The sequence below is a fragment of the Spermophilus citellus genome (genome assembly GCF_964194105.1).
Source record: "Spermophilus citellus genome assembly, chromosome: 2".
Classification (NCBI taxonomy): domain Eukaryota; kingdom Metazoa; phylum Chordata; class Mammalia; order Rodentia; family Sciuridae; genus Spermophilus; species Spermophilus citellus.
The window spans coordinates 70,839,031-70,857,320 of NC_138183.1; the positions used below are offsets into that span (position 1 = coordinate 70,839,031).

General features: G+C 41.2%; 2 protein-coding genes across 2 annotated transcripts in view; one reads left to right on the forward strand and one right to left on the reverse strand.

The window, feature by feature from the left end:
• PGM5 (phosphoglucomutase 5) overlaps window positions 1-8,711 on the forward strand; it is a 173,406-nt gene extending 164,695 nt beyond the window's left edge. Inside the window, exon 11 of the mRNA XM_081280925.1 lies at window positions 6,875-8,711. Coding sequence (XP_081137051.1) covers window positions 6,875-6,964 — 90 coding nt within the window. The 3' untranslated portion in view covers window positions 6,965-8,711. The remainder of the gene's footprint in view (window positions 1-6,874) is intronic.
• Window positions 8,712-10,363: 1,652 nt separating this feature from the next.
• On the reverse strand, window positions 10,364-17,482 carry TMEM252 (transmembrane protein 252). The gene is made up of 2 exons (XM_081280926.1): window positions 17,202-17,482; window positions 10,364-13,996 (listed from the first exon to the last, which is right to left on the reverse strand). The coding sequence occupies exons 1-2, from the start codon at window positions 17,477-17,479 to the stop codon at window positions 13,729-13,731; spliced, it is 546 nt and encodes a 181-aa protein (XP_081137052.1). The 5' UTR covers window positions 17,480-17,482; the 3' UTR covers window positions 10,364-13,728.
• Window positions 17,483-18,290: the final 808 nt, after the last annotated feature.

Genomic DNA, 18,290 nt, shown 5'->3' on the forward strand with positions numbered 1-18,290 from the left:
GCTTTAGGGAACAGAGAGAAAAAGAGGAGGCAAATGGAAAAAAAAAAACTCTCTAAGTTACACAAACTGGAGAGACAATAGTTCTTTTTTTTTTTTTTAACCTCTGTTTTCAATCTTGCAGTTCTGGTTCTGCTAGCAATTTTGTAAGTAGTGTTGGGTGGGGGCTGATTTTCCATTAAACTAGAAAGCTTGTTCCACATGAAGGAAACCTTTGAAGTCTGTGAAGACAAATGTGAAGACATGATAGGGACATTTGGGTGACACAATGTTCTTGGTGGCAGAAGGAGTGAGCTATGGGGACAGAGAGAATCGAGTAAAAGGGAGACAGTGACCAGGGAAGCATTTCTATGAAATTTAAGCTGGGAACTCTGCACATTGGTTTGTACTTAGGCAGCAGGACACTGAATGCTTCTTCCTTCCTGATGCCTCCCAGCTGTGCCCACAGAGGCTGGCTGACTCCCGCATGGGCTCACTCCCGTGCTTCGTCCCCTCATGAGACTTCTGTGTATGGAGCCCAGTGAAGCTCACATTTAACCAATAGGAACTTGGCTTTATGACTCCTCTTTTTCATTTTGGATGTGCCATCTAAAAGCCACCCTTCACCTTCTAAGCTGAACCAATTGGAGAAGCGGAGAGGGTGTAGAGAAGGAGGCTGAACCTGCTCAGTGAGTGTGGTTTCTGTTAGAGGCCCCGCAGCCCCAAACTGCTGGCTTGTTTTTGCTTTGATGATACTCTTTGATAATATTTCAAACACTTTCATCTACATCCATTTGGAATGTTTTTTTCCCCCCATCAGAAGAGAGTTTTTGTAGAGGTTCCACCTCTTCTTGTTTTTAATTGTCAGGATAGATCAATCCTCCCAGTGTGGGGCTCTGATTTCTGGCTTATATAGACATTTTTCAAACTGTCTGTTTTGGTTGATTTTAGGCACATTTTGGATCAAGATATATTTTTGACATAGAAAAGGGATTAAAGTTACAATCAAGGTTGTATATCTTACTTTATAAAGATCATTAGCCATGTTTAGCATTTTCATTAGCAAAAATGTGTTTGATTTAGTTTTTCATGAGTTTGTCCTCTGTGTACTTCCCAGATGGATTTTAAATCACTGGTCATCTTTGCTGAGTAGGCTACTATTAACAGGCAGCATTTAGCCTAGGGGGCTCCTTTGTGTAAAACAGGGAAAGACACCCTCTACAGGAACGCACAGGATCAGGGGGCTGGTGGCGCCTCCTCGGTGGCTGTGGATGTCCCACAGTGGTGGCCACATCATTCTGGCCTCTGCCTCCATCGTCACGTGGCCTGTTCCTCTCTGTGTGTATGTAACGCCACTCCTATTCTTATAAGGCTAACTGTGATTGCATTTAGGCCCACCAGGATAATGTAAAACGATCTCATCTCAAAATCCTTAGCTTAACCATGTCTACAAAAACTCCATTTGTCCCAATAAGGTCTAGGGATTAGGACCCAATATCTTTGGTGACCATTTTCTGCCTACCCCAATGGATATAAATCAAGGTTCAAGAGCCTGACAGCCTTGCTCACAGTGGCTGACCATTGCTTTTGGGAAGCCACCCAAGGCTTTCACATCAGCGGATCACATGAACACCTCTCTTTTAAAAAGAAGCTTTTATGGTTGAGGCTAAGAAGTTGGCAGATTCCTGCAAGCCAGGGAGGGCAGAGCACGGTGTTAAGGAAGAAAGCTGGGGGCTGAGAAGGAGAAAGTGGATGGGCAACCATTGTGGGAACACAGTCAGAGACTGTGGTAACTACTTGGATGAGTGGGAAAGGAGAAAGACTCACCAGAGGGCTTCCAGCCAAGTTGATGGAGAGCTTGGTCAGATCTGCTAGGACAGGTACAGCATCTATGATCCAAATTTCCAAAGCTCAAAATACTTCAAAATTTGAATCCTTTTGGGTGTGTCATGAGACCGTAAGTGGGAAATTCCACACCTTGACCTCATGTGTTGGGTTGTGATGGGTTGCAGCCAAAACAAAGGTGCACTAAAAATATTATACAAAATTACCTTTAGGCTATGTATATGAAGCATATGTGAAGTATAAATGTATTTTGTCTTTAAATATTGCCTTCCCTGAGATATTTCATTATACGTACAAATATTCCAAAATTGAAAAAGTCTGATATCAGCAACACTTCTGGACCCAAACACTTTTTGGACAAAGGATATTTAACCTGTAGTAGAAAGGAGAATATGAGCCATGAACTGGCTTGGTACGGAAGTTAATTTCAGTTTGCAAGTAATTATAAAAGGGAAAAAAATGTTTTTCTCACTGGTAGTAGAAAAGAGTCATGGTTACTCAAAATAATTTTAAAAAACACAACTTGAGTATGTTTATTTTATTCAATTTTATTTTAATTTGTTTAAAATTATTGATTTATTTTAGTGCACAAAAAAAATTAAAGTTAGCTGAAGAAATCCATGAGTGCGTTGATTGTGGACCAAGTCACAGAAACTAGTCCTGGAACATAGCTACCAACTCAGGCCCTCACAGCAGGAGTTAATGGATTTTTACCTTAGAGAGCACTGGGATTTGTGCCATTATCTCTCTGCTCTGTTTAATTCTTAACTTTTCTCGGTTTCCTTCTTCTTTTTTATCATTTTTATAGTCTCTCAGAGTCTCTGCTTTCCCGTATGCCTGGATTGCCAAGGAACTTTACGCCATGATGATTGGTTAATTGTAACTTCATGGTTTAATTCTCACTGCTATCCTCCTATTCTTTCATTTCTTAACATTTCAAATCCGTGAAGGAAAAAAATCCCATCAGCTAGTTCAAGTTTTTGCCCAGGCTGTATTGTCAGTGGATACCTGGCCTATGAGTTGGCTGCCTATAACTTAGAGAGTCAGCTTTGGCCAGGAAGTTAGAATCATGAACTATAAACAGGGAAACTTACACTTACCTGGAGCAAAGCATTTGACAGGCACAGTACCCAGTGTGCATCAAAGTAGTGGTCCTCAAAGTGTGGTCCCTGGACCAGCAGACCAGAATCACCTGGAAACTTGCCAGAAGTGCCAATAGGGATCCCACCCTAGACCTCATAAATAACAAATTCAGGAGGAGGTAACCTAGCATCTGCATTTTAATAAACCCTCTAGGCAATTCTGCTGCATTTCCAAGTTTGAGAACCACTGACTTAGACTAAGCAAACATCATATTGATAAAAACCAAAGATTTGAATAAAATCAGGAGAGAAAATCTGGCACAATAGATTTAGTAGGTTTGAACCCAAGTGTTGATGTTACTCAATTCTTGTGATCAGGGAAAATGCATTTATTATAAATCCCTAGTTTGTAGATGCTGGGATGTAAGTGTTTCGTGTTGCAGGATGGTCAGCATTCTCTAGATTATATTACCTGTCTCAAAGATCCCCTGTGATAAGTACTGCCATTCTCCACTCTCATCACCATCTCCTACTTACTCTTCACCATCAGGATACTTCTCTGATCCCGTAAGTGTGCATTTTTTTATGGAGACCAGTTTAGTGCTGGGATCCTTCCACAAATTATAACAAATCTTACTAAGTAAGTGATTATGTTTCTGTGTAGGGTTTTGTTTTCTCCCCCAAATCAGCTCTACTTTCTTTGAATCTTGTGACAGTCATATCATTCGCACACTTCCTGCCTATTGCTGTAAGAATAAGAATTTCAGTTTGTTGGTTTTGTTTCATGGCTCTAATAGATTAAAACATCAACAACATAAAGCAAGAGAGAAGATGAGGAAAAGGTAAAAAGGAGAAGTCTGTCTTTCCAGGGAGTTTGAACAAGTTAAAATCTAATATGGGACTAGGATTGGGATAATGTGTTAGTCAGCTTGTCATTGCTGTGACCAAAATATTCAACAAGAACAATTTAGAGGAGGAAAAGTTTATTTTGGCTCATGGTGTTAGAGGTCTCAGTTCATAGATGCTGACTCCCTTGTTCTGAGCCCAAGGTGAGGCAGCACATCGTGGCAGAAAGGATGGCAGAGGCAAGCTTCTCCGCTCCTGGTAGCCAAGAAGCAGAGAGAGAGTGAGTGCAAGAAACCAGGGACAAGGTATAATCCCCAAGGCACACCTCCAGCAACCTAGGTTGTTCCTCCATCCTTGCCCCAACTACCTATAGTTACCATCAAGTAACCCAAATTATTAGTCCATCAAAGGGATTAACCTGCTGATGAGGTTATAGTTCTCATCATTGCCTAGAAGTCCCCTCTCTGAACCGTGCTGTATTGAGGATCATGCTTCTCAAACACAGGCTTTTCAGGAGATTTTTCTAGATTCAAACCACATCAGATGAGGTTAACTGGGTGGAAAAATTTAAAGGGACAAAGGCATCAAACTGCTCATTAACCAAGATAAATATCCTAATACAATAATTTTAAATATTGTATTGAAAAATCTGTGCCAAAAATCTGTGATAAACAAATTTCAAATTTTTAAATAGAAACTGAATCCAGTTCCCTCTGTAGCCTGGTATGCTTATTAACTAGAGGTGACAGCAAGCATTCGCCAAACACTGCAAGGTGGAAAAAGGGCCCTGGAGCCACGTTGTTAATACTGTTGAATGGGTACATTGCCCCTTGGTTTGGAGCAAGAAGCTCACTGTTTCTACTCCTGACTGTAGAAGAGCTATCTCTCTAAGAAGCCCTGAATGAAAAAAATTCTTTATTCCCAACATCATTGATTAAAGTCTCTTAATTTATTTATATCTTAGAACTTCCAGTGAATTCACCAGAATCCACGTACCTGGGACCTCCTCTTCTCGCTGTCTTTGGTCAGTAAACATGGCTGCTCAGTCCTCTCCAACTCCACGGCTGATGTGGCTGGAACTTGTCTGATATTTCTCCCAGTCCTCCCCTTAGGTTCTTATGTCTTCTGTAGTTTTCATTGTCACTCACAGAACTTGTATCAGAATTGTATTATGGAAAGAGCAGTAAAGGGGACCTCCCTATGTTATCGTCACAGCTCAGCCACTAAGCATATACGTGATCCTCAACCACTAGTGTCTCCTCTCTGTGCCGTAGTTTTCTTGCCTGACGTGAAGGAACCAAACTAGATCCTTCCACATGCTTTTATGTTTCTCAAACTGTTTACTTCCCATTTCACCTGAGAAGTCTCTCCTCTGCAGGCTTTAACCCCTCTTATTTCACCCCCTTCCAAAGGTCTCTCTGGTCACCTCAGGAAAATCAATTCCCCCTCCCAGGAGGCCCTGTTGATGACACGTGGGATTTATATGAATCAAAGTTGTGATTTCTAAAAGAAAACATGACAGTAAGAGTCCAGTACAGCCATCACTCTGACACATTCTGAATGCCCTTCATGAGTGTCTGTAGAGTTCTACCTGCTTCGCCTTTTCATCAAACTCATGGGCCAGCATTTATTCCACAAATATGTATCGAATATCTTAAGCATTGGGCTCTATTCTAACCCCCAAGTGAATCAAAGTTCCTGCCCTTGTGTTTAGTCATGCATTCCAATACCCATGTATTTGCTTGACTTATGCAGTTGAAGAAGACAAAGCACTCTGCTTTAACATCCTTAAAAATGGAAGCTTAGCTTGAGGTTTCCATTCCACAAGGCTGGCAAAAATTCAGTCTTGGGCATCTTTTGGGCCCTTTCCCCAAGACTCCTTTGGATCATACAAAAATCGAAGGAAATTCCGTGATTCCAAAAAAAATGGGTGGAGTCCCCCATCACTAGCACAGGATTTTTTTTTTCTGGAATCATGGAATCTGTGTTTGCTCCCTGTGTTACCCAAACTTCTTTTCTATCTATACCATCTCTGTTAGTGTTTGTCTTTATATTGACTGACTTCATTTTCACTTCAATCTGTTTATTTACTATAGAATGTTTACATCGGTACTCTACTTAGAAGAAATACCACTTGATAAACATAAGCACACCATAAAGCCAAATTCCATAAAAATATTGAATCTTAGAAGATTAGAATTAGGTAATTCTTGCCTGAGACATGCATTGTCTTGGTTCAAGTCCTAAGACAACAGTTCCTTCTTGATGAAATTCAAAGAGTTGAAAATGAACAGAAAACAGGCCAACTTTCTTTCCTTTTCAAGTAATACTGTGTCCATGCACCATCCAAAATCATCACAAATGGTGTGTGCCCCACAGTTTGGAAAACAGTGCTTCAATCTCATGGTAGGATTATCATTAAAGGGCAAGAAATGATGCTTAATCCTCTTTGTGTCTTTCACCTTTGCAAGATCCTAGTCCTTTGGACTCTATTCCAACCCCACCTCCGTTCACTTTGGAAGCACTGACGTTTCTCATGATGTGCCTTATAACAGCCACAATGTTATAATATGGGAAGGAATGATCTGGAATCTCTGCAGCATTAGCCAATGCACTGGCCCATCTTTGAATGATTAGGATAATATCAAATTTTTAAATAGAAACTGAATCCAGATAATAGGATGGTTTTAGAATGAAGAATAAGCTTTTATCCTTGAGTTGCTTGTGGGTGGAGTCTGGAGGATGGGGATGTACTTGGGAAGGAGGCATACACAGAGGAGGACTGGAAATTTCTGACCTTCCTGTATTCATGATCCACTGTTCATTACATGCTGTCAAGTTCTTCTAGTGGTTGGCTGGTGCACTTCTCTATATCGGGTAAATTTCCTTTGGAGCTGGGTAAGACTTTGGGGATCATCATCTTCTGACCCTACTTTTGTGCTCTGAGTACTCTGATCTCTTTTGAAGGTAAAGAAAACAAAGGTCCATAGGAGGCAGCTGTCCTACCCTCCATGGCTGCTTTTGAGCAGCAAATTGGAATTCGAAGCCAGATGCTAAGAAATCCATTACAGGTTCTGTCTTGTGACTAGTTCAAGTTGTTCACAATGGTTTTCCTTCTTTTCCAGGCAGTGCTGAGCCCTCTCATAGCCATTGCCCTGAAAATATCCCAGATTCACGAGAGAACTGGCCGCAGAGGACCCACCGTCATCACCTGAGTGCAGGAGAGATCGCTCACCGGGCCAAGGAGAGCACTCAGCCGGAGCTGCTTCACGATGCTTTCTTGCTACCTGTTTGTGCCTCTTATGACTTTGGGAAGAAAAAAAAAAGACGAAAAAAAACCCACACACACACAAAAAAGATATTTTGCTGTTGCGGGGGTGGGTAAGGGGTGGGTGGGAAAAGAAAACCGATTCATTTCATTTTGGTTTTGTGCAGTTCCTCCAAATGCATCAGGATCTTTAGTTGTCATTTTTATTATCATTTGGTATCTATATCTTGTCACACAAAGGGGCCTTCCCTTTTTAGAAAAAAAAATAAGTGGACAAGGAACCCATTAATCCCAATCCCTGACTTCTTTGGTGCCATATGAGTAAAGGTCATAAAATCACAAAAGAAAGAGCAGTGCCAGAATTAAGCCAACCCTAAGCCATTGGGACCCCTGAGCAGGTGGAAGACCTCCCCAGCCTGAAGGAGGGGTCATCCTAGGTTAGGTCTACGATGAGGCAAGGTGTCAGAACTCCTAGTAACCCACCTCATGACTGCCAACCACCTGATGGCATATGCTCCCCACACCCTGTACACCTTCTTTCACACCTTCTAGAGCTTCCTACAAATCACAGTGGAACACTTCCAACAAAACATATCAAAGGGTGTTCCTCGTTTTGTACATAATGTTATTTTAGCTATCAAGCTGGCTGCATTCCTTCAAATGCAGTCGTTTGCTGTGCAGGTGGCAAGGAGTTTCTTGACAAGACTGTGCAAATGAATGCTTTAAATCCAGTGGGCCCATTGTCAATGACAGCACAGAGGTTAATACATGAGTTTACATAAATTCCTCCCAAGGAGACAAAAATACCACCACACCTTGTGCATGCTCTCTCTGACTTTCCCAATAAGGGCCTATTTTAATGTACTTGTTGAAACCCAGTTTTTATCTTCCTTGTAATGGCTATTAAGAAAGAGAGAATGAAATGCTGTAAAATTAGGAAATGAGATGGATTCTGGAAGAAAATGCTGCTGGTGGGAGAATATGGCCCGATGAGATAAGGAGAGGGTAGGGACTCCTTTGGGGTAGCAAAGGGTCACATCTGGCTTACTTTGTCCAGGAAAAGAATATTGCAGGTCTAGCAGGCTCCTCTGCACTCAGGACACTTGGGCCTGGACCTGTTTGCATACATCTGCTTCCTTGGGAACGGCACGCTCACTGATCCTGATGGTGTCACTTGCCGAGGTGACCTAGTGCACTTTGACTGTTAAGCAATGTGTTATTGCTGTAGTCAAGGTTAGTGCAAGCAAGGAAATATTCCCAGCAAGGCATTTGTTTCCATTTCCTATCTAGGCTTTTGACAAAAACTTGCTAGGACATTTAGTAGCCAATAAAAAAAAAAAGAAATCCTTATTTTAACCTTATACAAGGGTTATGGGTTTCAACTCATTTGTTTCACCATTGAGAAACTCCAGGAGTAGTCACCTATGCTGATAAATCTGTCTTTCAGAATATTTACAAGCATTCTTTTTTGATTATTATGACCTAGGGAATTTATTAAATAAATGGAACAAAAAATCCGAATTGCTCAAAATTGCCTCTGGTAGTCAGCAAAACCGAAGATGGCCTCTAGTCTTTCATTGTAACAGCCTTCATTTCACAATACTAGGAAAGTGGTTTTGAGCTGAGATATTAAAGAAGTAGTTATAAAATACACCACCAAGAGAATAAAATTTGCCTTTTAGCTTGTGTTCTCATTATGTCTTCAGTTCCCTGATAATCATTGATTCATTCATTCATTGTGGTTGTGATGTGTTGGTCAGGAAAATCAGGTGCATTCTTAAGTGTATGAATTCTGGGTGAGAAAATATTTAGATGAACTTTTGACCATCTCTAACTTTTTAGTTTAAATGTAGTCTCCACTTAAATATTCTATACATTTATTTCAACATAGAGCTGTGTATCTCAAATATATGTTCAACCATCAGTTCATTCACTCATTCACTCATTCATTCAGCAAGCATTGGTTGAGCAACTACTTCAAGCAGACTCCTGTGTAAGGTACAGTAGGGAGATGCATAAGACACTATTCCTGCCTGTATAACATTTGTAAATTGTGAAGAGGCGGTGACAATCACAGATAATCAGGTAGACATGAATGTTTACAATAGAGACATATGAAGTGTTCCATGGGAATCCACAAATGATAAGACATGAGGAATGAGTGTTTTCCTGCAGAAGAGGGCTTCATGGGATTTGTAGCTATATTATTTCACTAGGATGAATGGAGCAAAGGGAAAGACTAGAATTGGGAACTAGGATTCATCAACAGAAGACTTTTGAGTCTGGTGGGAGGTTGGTTTGGTAGGGTGAGTTGAGGTAGACATATGGATGTAAAGCAATGTGTTATTGCTGTAGTGGAGAAAGCAGTTGGGCTCAGCCACGGAAACAAGCAGCTGCATAACCACATATTTTTACGGATTTTTTTCTTAGCTACAATGCCAAAGGGAAGGTCCTTCAGTGGTTCTAGGATGCAGCTTCTTTCTAGAACCTGCTCAAGTTCACATTGCCAAGTTTTTATTTCTGCCTTACATAAAATTCAAGCTTCTGTTGCCTTATTCTCAGGAGAGGTGGAATGTAGGAAATCAGTCTTTCCCACATAATGTTATTTGTGTTCTTAAAGATGGAGCTCCAACCATCAGTCTTTACAAGTAAATGACTTGAGAGGTCCAAGCATTTTTGTGGAAATCACAAGAATCAAAGAGAGAAGAGACTATGGATGAAGTATGGTGGCAGTCAGGGCCACACTGGTGATCTTATACCACGGAGTGTTCACTCTCTATAACATGTGCCTCCAGAAAAATGACAAGCCCTAATATACATAATGTAGTGGTTTTCAATCAGGGCAGTACAGTACCCCCACCCACTCAGGAGCTTCTTGGAAATGCATATGCCAGGGGACCACAGATGTTAATTCAGTGAGGGGAACATAGATGTTAAATACGCTGCTGCATGTCAGCCAGTTTCCCAGAACAAAAGGTGTTTTGCCTTACCTAGGATTCTTGAGTTTATTAGGTATCATTTTAAAAAAAAATGTGTAGTTTTTAATTCAAGTGAAATCATTTGTCAGACCTTATTGATCCAAGGTGCAAGGTACTTATGGAACAAATAGTGTAACATGATTCTATATGTTATAGGCTGATGGGCTTGGACATGCCATAAATGCTTTCTTCACAGGAAGCCTCAGATTGGTGCACAATCTCAGGGTGGCATCTTGGGCTGAGAGTTGGCTGCCCTAAGCCATGACAAGGATAATGGCATTGTGACTTTTGACTGGTCACCCTTGGGTCAACTGAAGGCATGAGATTTGCTTTGGCAGCCAAATCCATTAATTATGGCAAGTGTGTGGAATTTGGAAAGCACTTGCGGGAATGGGTAATGACATAGCATATAACTCAGTCCCATTGCTGGATCATGTCCTGGGTTCTCTCAAAACAGGAGGAGGCTGAAATCCCAGACATGTGCCTTGAGATTTCTATTCCTGAGCGTAGAGGGTCTGAGAAACTGTGTGCCTTTGGAAATGTTGTAATGTAACTGCTGGTAAATCAGTGTTTGGACCTTCAACAGTTACTAAGAGCAAGAGATTACCCAAGGCAGCAGAGCTTAGCAGAATGCCTGTTCCGCTCCAACCAGCTGGAGTAGAAATATTTCATAGAGTTGACAACTCAGTGGTATGTGAGTCAACCTAGGTTGTCATGGAACTTGATAGAATACATGAAATATAAATCCATGTCTTTATCATCTCTTCATGTTTTTTTAGCACCTAGCATGTTTCCTGCATGCTGGAGCAGGAGCAATGCTTCATCAAAGGCAATATATTTAAGTAGAATCTTGAAGGTGGATAGTGTCTTAGTAGAAGCCCTCATGAGTTTTTTGCATGGAGAGTTGAACCCAGAACATCCCAGCTATGCAAAAGATACAGCATAGTTTATAACTGATCTTATCATCCTCATCTTCCAGATAGTAGTGGTACTTATTTAAACTTGTTTCTCAAAGAAACATTATGAGATTATAATGCTGGAGGGTCATCAACTCTGAACACTTTCCTTTCCCATTACCTGGAGAGCCTACCATTCACATTTGAGAGGAAAAAAGAGCAAGGATCTCTGTAGGGAGATTTCCTCTTTTCATTTTCTCACAGTGTAAATGCCCTCCATGGAATTATGATTCCCAATCCATCAGCAGGCATTGTATCCAAAATGTGGGAAGGAAGGTTAAATACAATATCTATTTCCCTTGCGTAAATTCTCTAGAGAATGACCAAAGTATTATTATCCACCACAATAGGACACTTTCATCTGATTTATTCAGTTAATTTTAATAATTAGACCTCTCAAATGTAGGATTTGCTTTAGGTAATATCCATGTTCTTAGCACTCAAGTCATTGTACATGTTTTTAGATGTCATTCAATACTTAGTAATATTTTTTTTAAAAAAAGAAGCACCCTGATTATTTTCTGAATCAATAATTGATGTTCAATTGTGTTTAGATTTTCAGAGAGATGAACTCATCTTGATACTGTGTTAGTTTCGTGAAGAATGACACTTTGACTTATGTTCCTCTACTGAATTTTTTCTGATACAAAAAAATGCCAAAAAAGAAAGTGTGAGTACAAAATTTATTGCCATAAAGAGATTAAAACAATTTCTTTTGTAAACTAAAGCTAACATATGTTCCACCTGATTCCCACAGTTGGAAAAATTCCTCTATTACACATGCAAACTCTGGGTTAAATCCCAGTAATATTCCTATTTAGGTCAGTAAATATGCTCAGACTCTCAGAGAATGTTTCTTAGTAGGATGGAAAGAGATGACGAGAAAGAAAGAAATTGCATTGCTAATAAATGATCATCTACCTATTGGACAACCATGAATGAACCTCATGTCTAGTTATGTCGTCATGGTCGAGGGTTCAAATTACAGATTTCCAACTGTATGCCTCATGGATGAGGGTTTCCTTCTCTGTAGTTTCCTGTGTGTTTGTCAAGATATACTTTCCCTGTGCACTCAGTAATGATGGGGAAGAGGAGGCCATAGATGGCCATCCCATCTTGCTGACCTTCTTCTTTGAAGGATCTACACCCTTCTTTCCAACTATCCAAAGACTCTCCTGTGCCAATCACCATGGCTGTCACCCATTAGGATGAGTCCTTCATCGTTACAATAATGACCAGATGAAGGAAAACCAGACTCAGATAAGGCCCTAGCTTTCTGGCAGAAAACAAGGTAGGTTTATTTACACTGTAATTGAGAAGTCCATTAACCTTAAAGCCACCTTTGAGACCTCTCCGAGGGCTGGAAGATTCTGCAGCAAACCCCCAGAGTTCCACTTACTGTTGGGGCCCATATTCTGAACAGGGAGAGAAATTCAAACTGTTCTCTGGAAGGAAAGAAGGAAGACGCAGCTACCTCAGCACAAAAGTCTAAAGAGAGTAGGTCCTCCCACACCTTTCCACAGATTCTCCTTCACCCTCCCTCCTGAAAAGCACTGTGTATTACTGGGCAACTTTCTTAACTTCTCAAAGCCTCAGTTTTATCCATCTGTAAAATAGGAATAATCATAGCACCAATCTCTTAAGGATGGAGTGGGGCTGCGTAACATGCAGGAGTTCATAGCAGAGCCTGCCATATAAAAAGCATGCCAGAACTGTCAGATGTTAATCCCAGCACAAAAGCCTCACTCAGTAGAGGAAATTGAGGCAGAGAGATGAATATCCTCATCCAAGTTCAAAAGCATCAGGCTGTATCTCTTTCCAGCATTCTACCACCTGACTTGTCCTATTGTCTTAAAAATACAATAAAACATAATGAAACTGAGGAGGAACCATTGGGTTTTAAAATAAGTGTCCCAAGCCTAGAAGTCAAGACCTCTGTCTTTAGACACAAAAGAAATTTCTGGTAATCATGGCGTGTCAGTATAGGCACTCATCTTTCAAATTCTGAACATATACCCCCGGGGATTCCTTGAATTACATATCAATATTTTTTAAACTTCACAAGATTTACATCAAATTGTAATTAATACCATTTATGGCTAGTACAAATTCTCCCACCCCACCCCCAGTTCTGTGCTTTATGAATTAAGTATTTTGTCTGTTCAATTTGAGTCTATAAGAAATCTTATTTGCTTGTATGAAAAATTCTTTTAAAAATAACTCATTTAACATTTTGTGTTTGAGCCTTTTTGAAAATGAACATCATGGTTGCTTTCCTTTCACATCGGGAATAAAATACACATACTTAAAATAAAATAATGCAAAATATGAATGGCGAATTCCAAGGGCATATCTCTCACAGTGTGAATTATTGTGTCACTCTGGTGGGTCCATGGGCATAATTATGAAGCCCACTAACAAGATACTGAGCCAAAAATTAAATGACAATGATATTTCCTTCCCAGCACACATCCCTCTCTGATTCTTAGGTTGATGGCTGGGGAGCAAGCCGCATGTATTCTTCACTGTTTGGGGCTGAAGTTGAGAGGGGAGTCCCACAAGAGCACAACAGTCCTGGTACCACTTTTACTTGCCTGGCCCCAAGGCTCTGAAGGTTTGTGGGGAGTGAGAATTCTCTGAAATGTCTGCTTGGTGCTAGCCACACCCTGCCAGGGGCCCCATGTTGCCCTTGCCTGGCTGCGTACGTGGCACAGTGCACTCTTGTGCAGCGTCCCTGTTGCAGCTTTTCCTCCCACTGACCCAGGCTGCCTTGCTTCTTAGCAACTCATTCCCACGAGTATGTGTCCTGCCTTCAGTGCTTGGCTTGGCCTCTCAGCATCCTCTGATGTTGCTGCAGACACCAGGTCTGCTACAGATACTTGGTAAGATGGTGGAGCCTCTGGATGGGCACCATTTTCACCCTGGAGTTCAAAGCCCGTCTCTGTGTATAGAGGTGGAGGAATGTCCAAGGCCTCTCGGTCTGTAGGACAGGTGTGTTTCTCAGCATCAAGGCTCTCTTCATAAGCTGGAGGGTAGAAGTCTGGCCTGCAGGACAAAATGCCACAAACCTTGTAATGCATGCATCATTTAAGACTTTATGCCTGTCTCAGCTCACATAGTGTGAAGCTAAACTGCTAAGAAACATTGATTTTTGAAACAGATGTACTTTCTCTCTCATCGCCAGTTTTATAAAAAAAAAAAATGTGCCGCCCTTCCAGAAGAACCCCTTTATCAGCCATCAAATACATCCTTCTAGTCACTTTTTTCCAGCCTGTGATTCCAGGCTATGAGTTCTCTCTTGCTCACTCATGGAATCAGGGCCATTCGTTAGGAGATCCTTATCAGTGGTAGGGGACATTGGGACTTTGAGGATGGGCTTCTCTCAGGCCAACACTTCACTCATTCACATCCATGTCCCTATTCACACACATTATCTTCCACTCCACTACACTTTCTGTATCAGAATTTCATGGTCAATAAAATAATGAATGAAAATCAATGTGCAGGTCCCTGAACTATATAAATGCCACCACTTTTCCCTGACACTCTTTCGAGTCTCACCTACTAGTTTCCAAGGAGCATACAAACTCACTCATTTCTCCAACCATGCCAACTGATAGCTTTGTACACATTTCAGCTGCAGCCCTTTCTATGTCAATAGGCCAAAGGCTAAAGGAACCATTCATGCCAGGGCTCATTGGTAATCTTGCCCAACCTTGCTAATTGCTAAATCCTTCTGGCTTCTCCGACATGAATGGGATTGGGGCTGAGGGTGAGGTGAGGAAGAGACATGGGTTGAGCTTGTTTGAGTTGTGTATTTATAGAGAGAGTCTGTCCATTGTCAACAGGGAGTGTTTATGATGTGTAACCACAACAGAACTGGGACTGCCATTTGTGGCCGCAACTCCATTCCAAAATGTTACCAGGCCCAAAGCCAAATAGCTGAAGGAGCTGTCTACTGTACGGCATAAATCTCAGCCTTCGCTTGGAATAGCCATGGCTGAGTCATGGGACTTACACGTAAGGGTGCTGAGGATAAAAAGGTGAACCGTCTCCTAGAATGATTTGAGCAACTCCAGGATGACTGCCTCCAGCCCCAAATCCCATCTACCCCTCCCAATCCACTCTCCCTCTACTGCCACTCACATTCCCAGGGTCCTGAACTCTGCCACTGGAGAAACGGCTTTGGTACCTCTACCTAGGTACCTATTTTGAGTGCAAAGCTTCTGAGAACTTCCCAACTTGATTAGCTGTCCATTCTGAGTGAGCTGAGCATCTCAGAGTGCAGCAGGAAGAGACCATAAAGTAGGAAGTCATGATATTTATGACTTACTTTCAAGTATTTCATCACAGTGTGATCTTATGCACATGTTAGTAAATTTAAACTACATCCTAAAGGCACCCAGTCACTTCCGTAACGACTTACACTCTAGAGGAAGTCATCTAACATTTATCCAAAAACAAAAATCACCACCACTGTGGAAGCATCTTCTATAATCATTTCAATTATCTTAATTTTTTTTTTTTTAATTTTTAATATTTATTTTTTAGTTCTCGGCGGACACAACATCTTTGTTGGTATGCGGTGCTGAGGATCGAACCCGGGCCGCACGCATGCCAGGTGAACGCGCTACCACTTGAGCCACATCCCCAGCCCTATCTTAATTTTGAATCAAACCCAGAGACCTTGCTGGTTAGTCTGATAAGCATTAAAAATGGATTTTGCTTATTGTAATTAGTATCTCATTAATTAGTAGAAAAAATGTCACAAATGTATCGTCATGGGTAAGATTACTTGTATTTAAGGCACACAGAATCACTAAAACACTGTCATATTCCCCACCCTTGCATGAAGAGGGTGAAAGAACTTATGGACACTTGCAGCCTGTGTCCTAAGAATGATACCTGAGATTTTATCCCAAAATAGTCCTGTATTTGCCCAAAAATTAGAAGGTAACTAATACTAAATGTTACTGGATCTTTTTTTCTTGTAGTAAAAACATATAACATAAATGTACTCTTTTATCTGTATGGTTCAGTGGGATTAAGTACATTCACATTGTTGAGCGACCTTCACCAGAAATTTTCTGTCACTTCAAACTGAAACTCTGTTCTCATTAAACAATCATTCTTCATTTTCCACCAGCACTCTGGTGGGCCCTGATAACCACTGTTCTGCTTTCTATTTCTATGCATTTGATTCCTCTAGGTACTTTATGTAAGTGGAATCACACGATGTCTATCCTTTATGACTGGACAATTTCACTTAGCATAGTGTTTTCAAGGCTCATTCTTGTTGCAGGTACCATGATTTGGATATTTTATTGTTGTTGTTGTTGTTTTGTTGTTTTGTTTTTTAAGGCTGGGCAATATTCCATTGTGTTACATGCTGATTTTCATTTCTCCATACATTACTGATGGATGTTTGGTTTTCTTCTACCTTTTGGCTATCATGAATTATGCTGCTATGAACATTGATAGATACCCATGTGTTTGAGTCCCTGTTTTTAATTCTTTTGTGTATATATCTGGAATAGAATCACTGGATTAAATAGCAATTCTATACACAATACTTCAAGAAACTTCCATACTGTTTTTTTTTTAAATAGTGGCTACACAATTTATATTCCTACCAGCAATTCACAAGGATGCCAATGTCTTGCTACAGTTTTCCTTGCCTGCAAAGTGATAAGGTTAACTGAATGTTACTCCAGGACATTACCTTCTTGCCTTGAATGACTCTTCATGAGGTGACACCAGAATACATAAGCTGGGACTTCCCGACTCACAGAGGTTACAGAATTGATTGCATATCTGCAATGCTCACTGGCTCTGTGGCTGAATTCAGTCTGGGACTTACTTTCCTTATAACTTGGTAACCAGGTGATAGGGAAAAATTAATCATTGCCTCCCTTTAACTTGTGACAACCCTCATGATATAACAAAAGAGCTTAGTAGTTAAGCCTCTGAAGTATGCTTAGGCCTCTGAAGTATGCTTAGGTGGGTTTTCACCAGGTGATGGTAGGGGTAAGGGTGGTGTTTCTCTAAGAAAATTCCTTTTACCTCATGGTTTTCCCCAGGATAACAGCATTCTTTCCAATGACTAACAAGAGTAATTTCACAACAATAAAGCTTTGGTCCTGACACACAGTCCCATGGGACTTGTAAGTCGCCCCTGCTGTAGGATTTCAAGTCATTCAGCTTTTCCACACCTCAGCCCTTCTTGCTCCCTCCGGGTCTCAGCACCTACCTGTCCACCGTGGCCAGAGGCAGGTCCTGGTGAGCAAGTTGTCGTCTGAGCACATGGCTGAACACCCCTTTGTTTTCACTTGCCTGGTGGTAGGTGCTCCAGAAAATTCCAACCAGGAGGATCACAAACCCCAGAGGCAGAAGTGAATATGCCATGATCAAGTTTCTTGGACATTGGAATATAGAGTCTGAGGAAATGAAGAAGGCCCCCAGGCAGATCATCAGGAAACCTGTCAGGAGGGCAAGAGTGCAGAGAATTAGGCCAACTCTGTTCTGCATCCTTGCACCTCTGGAACCTGCAGCCTGACCCTGCCACTCCTCTGCTTCCAGGCTTCCTACAAGAGAATGTGCTCATTACCCAGCTCGCAGCTTTATGTGTTCTGGGACCAACTGGCCTTTGGACAACTAAACGAAGCAGCCGCTGAGAAGCTATTCATTAACCACTGAGAATTACTGTAATATACCCAGAGGGTGGACCTAAAAATGCCACATTGTGTACTGAGGAATGGCTTCACGTAGCCTTTTGCTCTTTGTTGGTGGGTGGAACCCTCAAATGATCCAAGGTATTGAAGAGAGGTCCTTCATCTCTTCTTCTTTTTCTTTTGTAGTACTGGGGATTGAACCCAGAACCTCATGCACACTAAGCAAGTGCTCTACCACTGGGCTGCACTTTATTTTATTTTATTTCATTTTATTTTGAAACAGGGTCTCACTACAGTGCTGAAATTGACCTCCAACATGCAAACCTCTAGCTTCAGCCTCCTGAGTAGCTGGCATTACAGGCATGTGCCACCACACCTAGTCTTTGTCTTTTTGATACCAAGGACATGGGTCGCTTAATCCTCACTGAATTAGTGGGTAATTCTTCAAGAAAAGCTAGAGAAATTAGCATCCGGACTTGATGTTATCTCTGCAGTCCTAAAACAATTCTTTCTCCTTCCTTCCCCAAATGGTCTTCAGATGTCACATTTCTGAGATGATCCATGATGATCTTTGCCTCCTGGTATCCATATCCATGTACAAGTAATTCTCTCCCTTTGCATGTGGGCTGCTGACTTGATTCTCACCAAGAGAATATGGCAAAGATGAT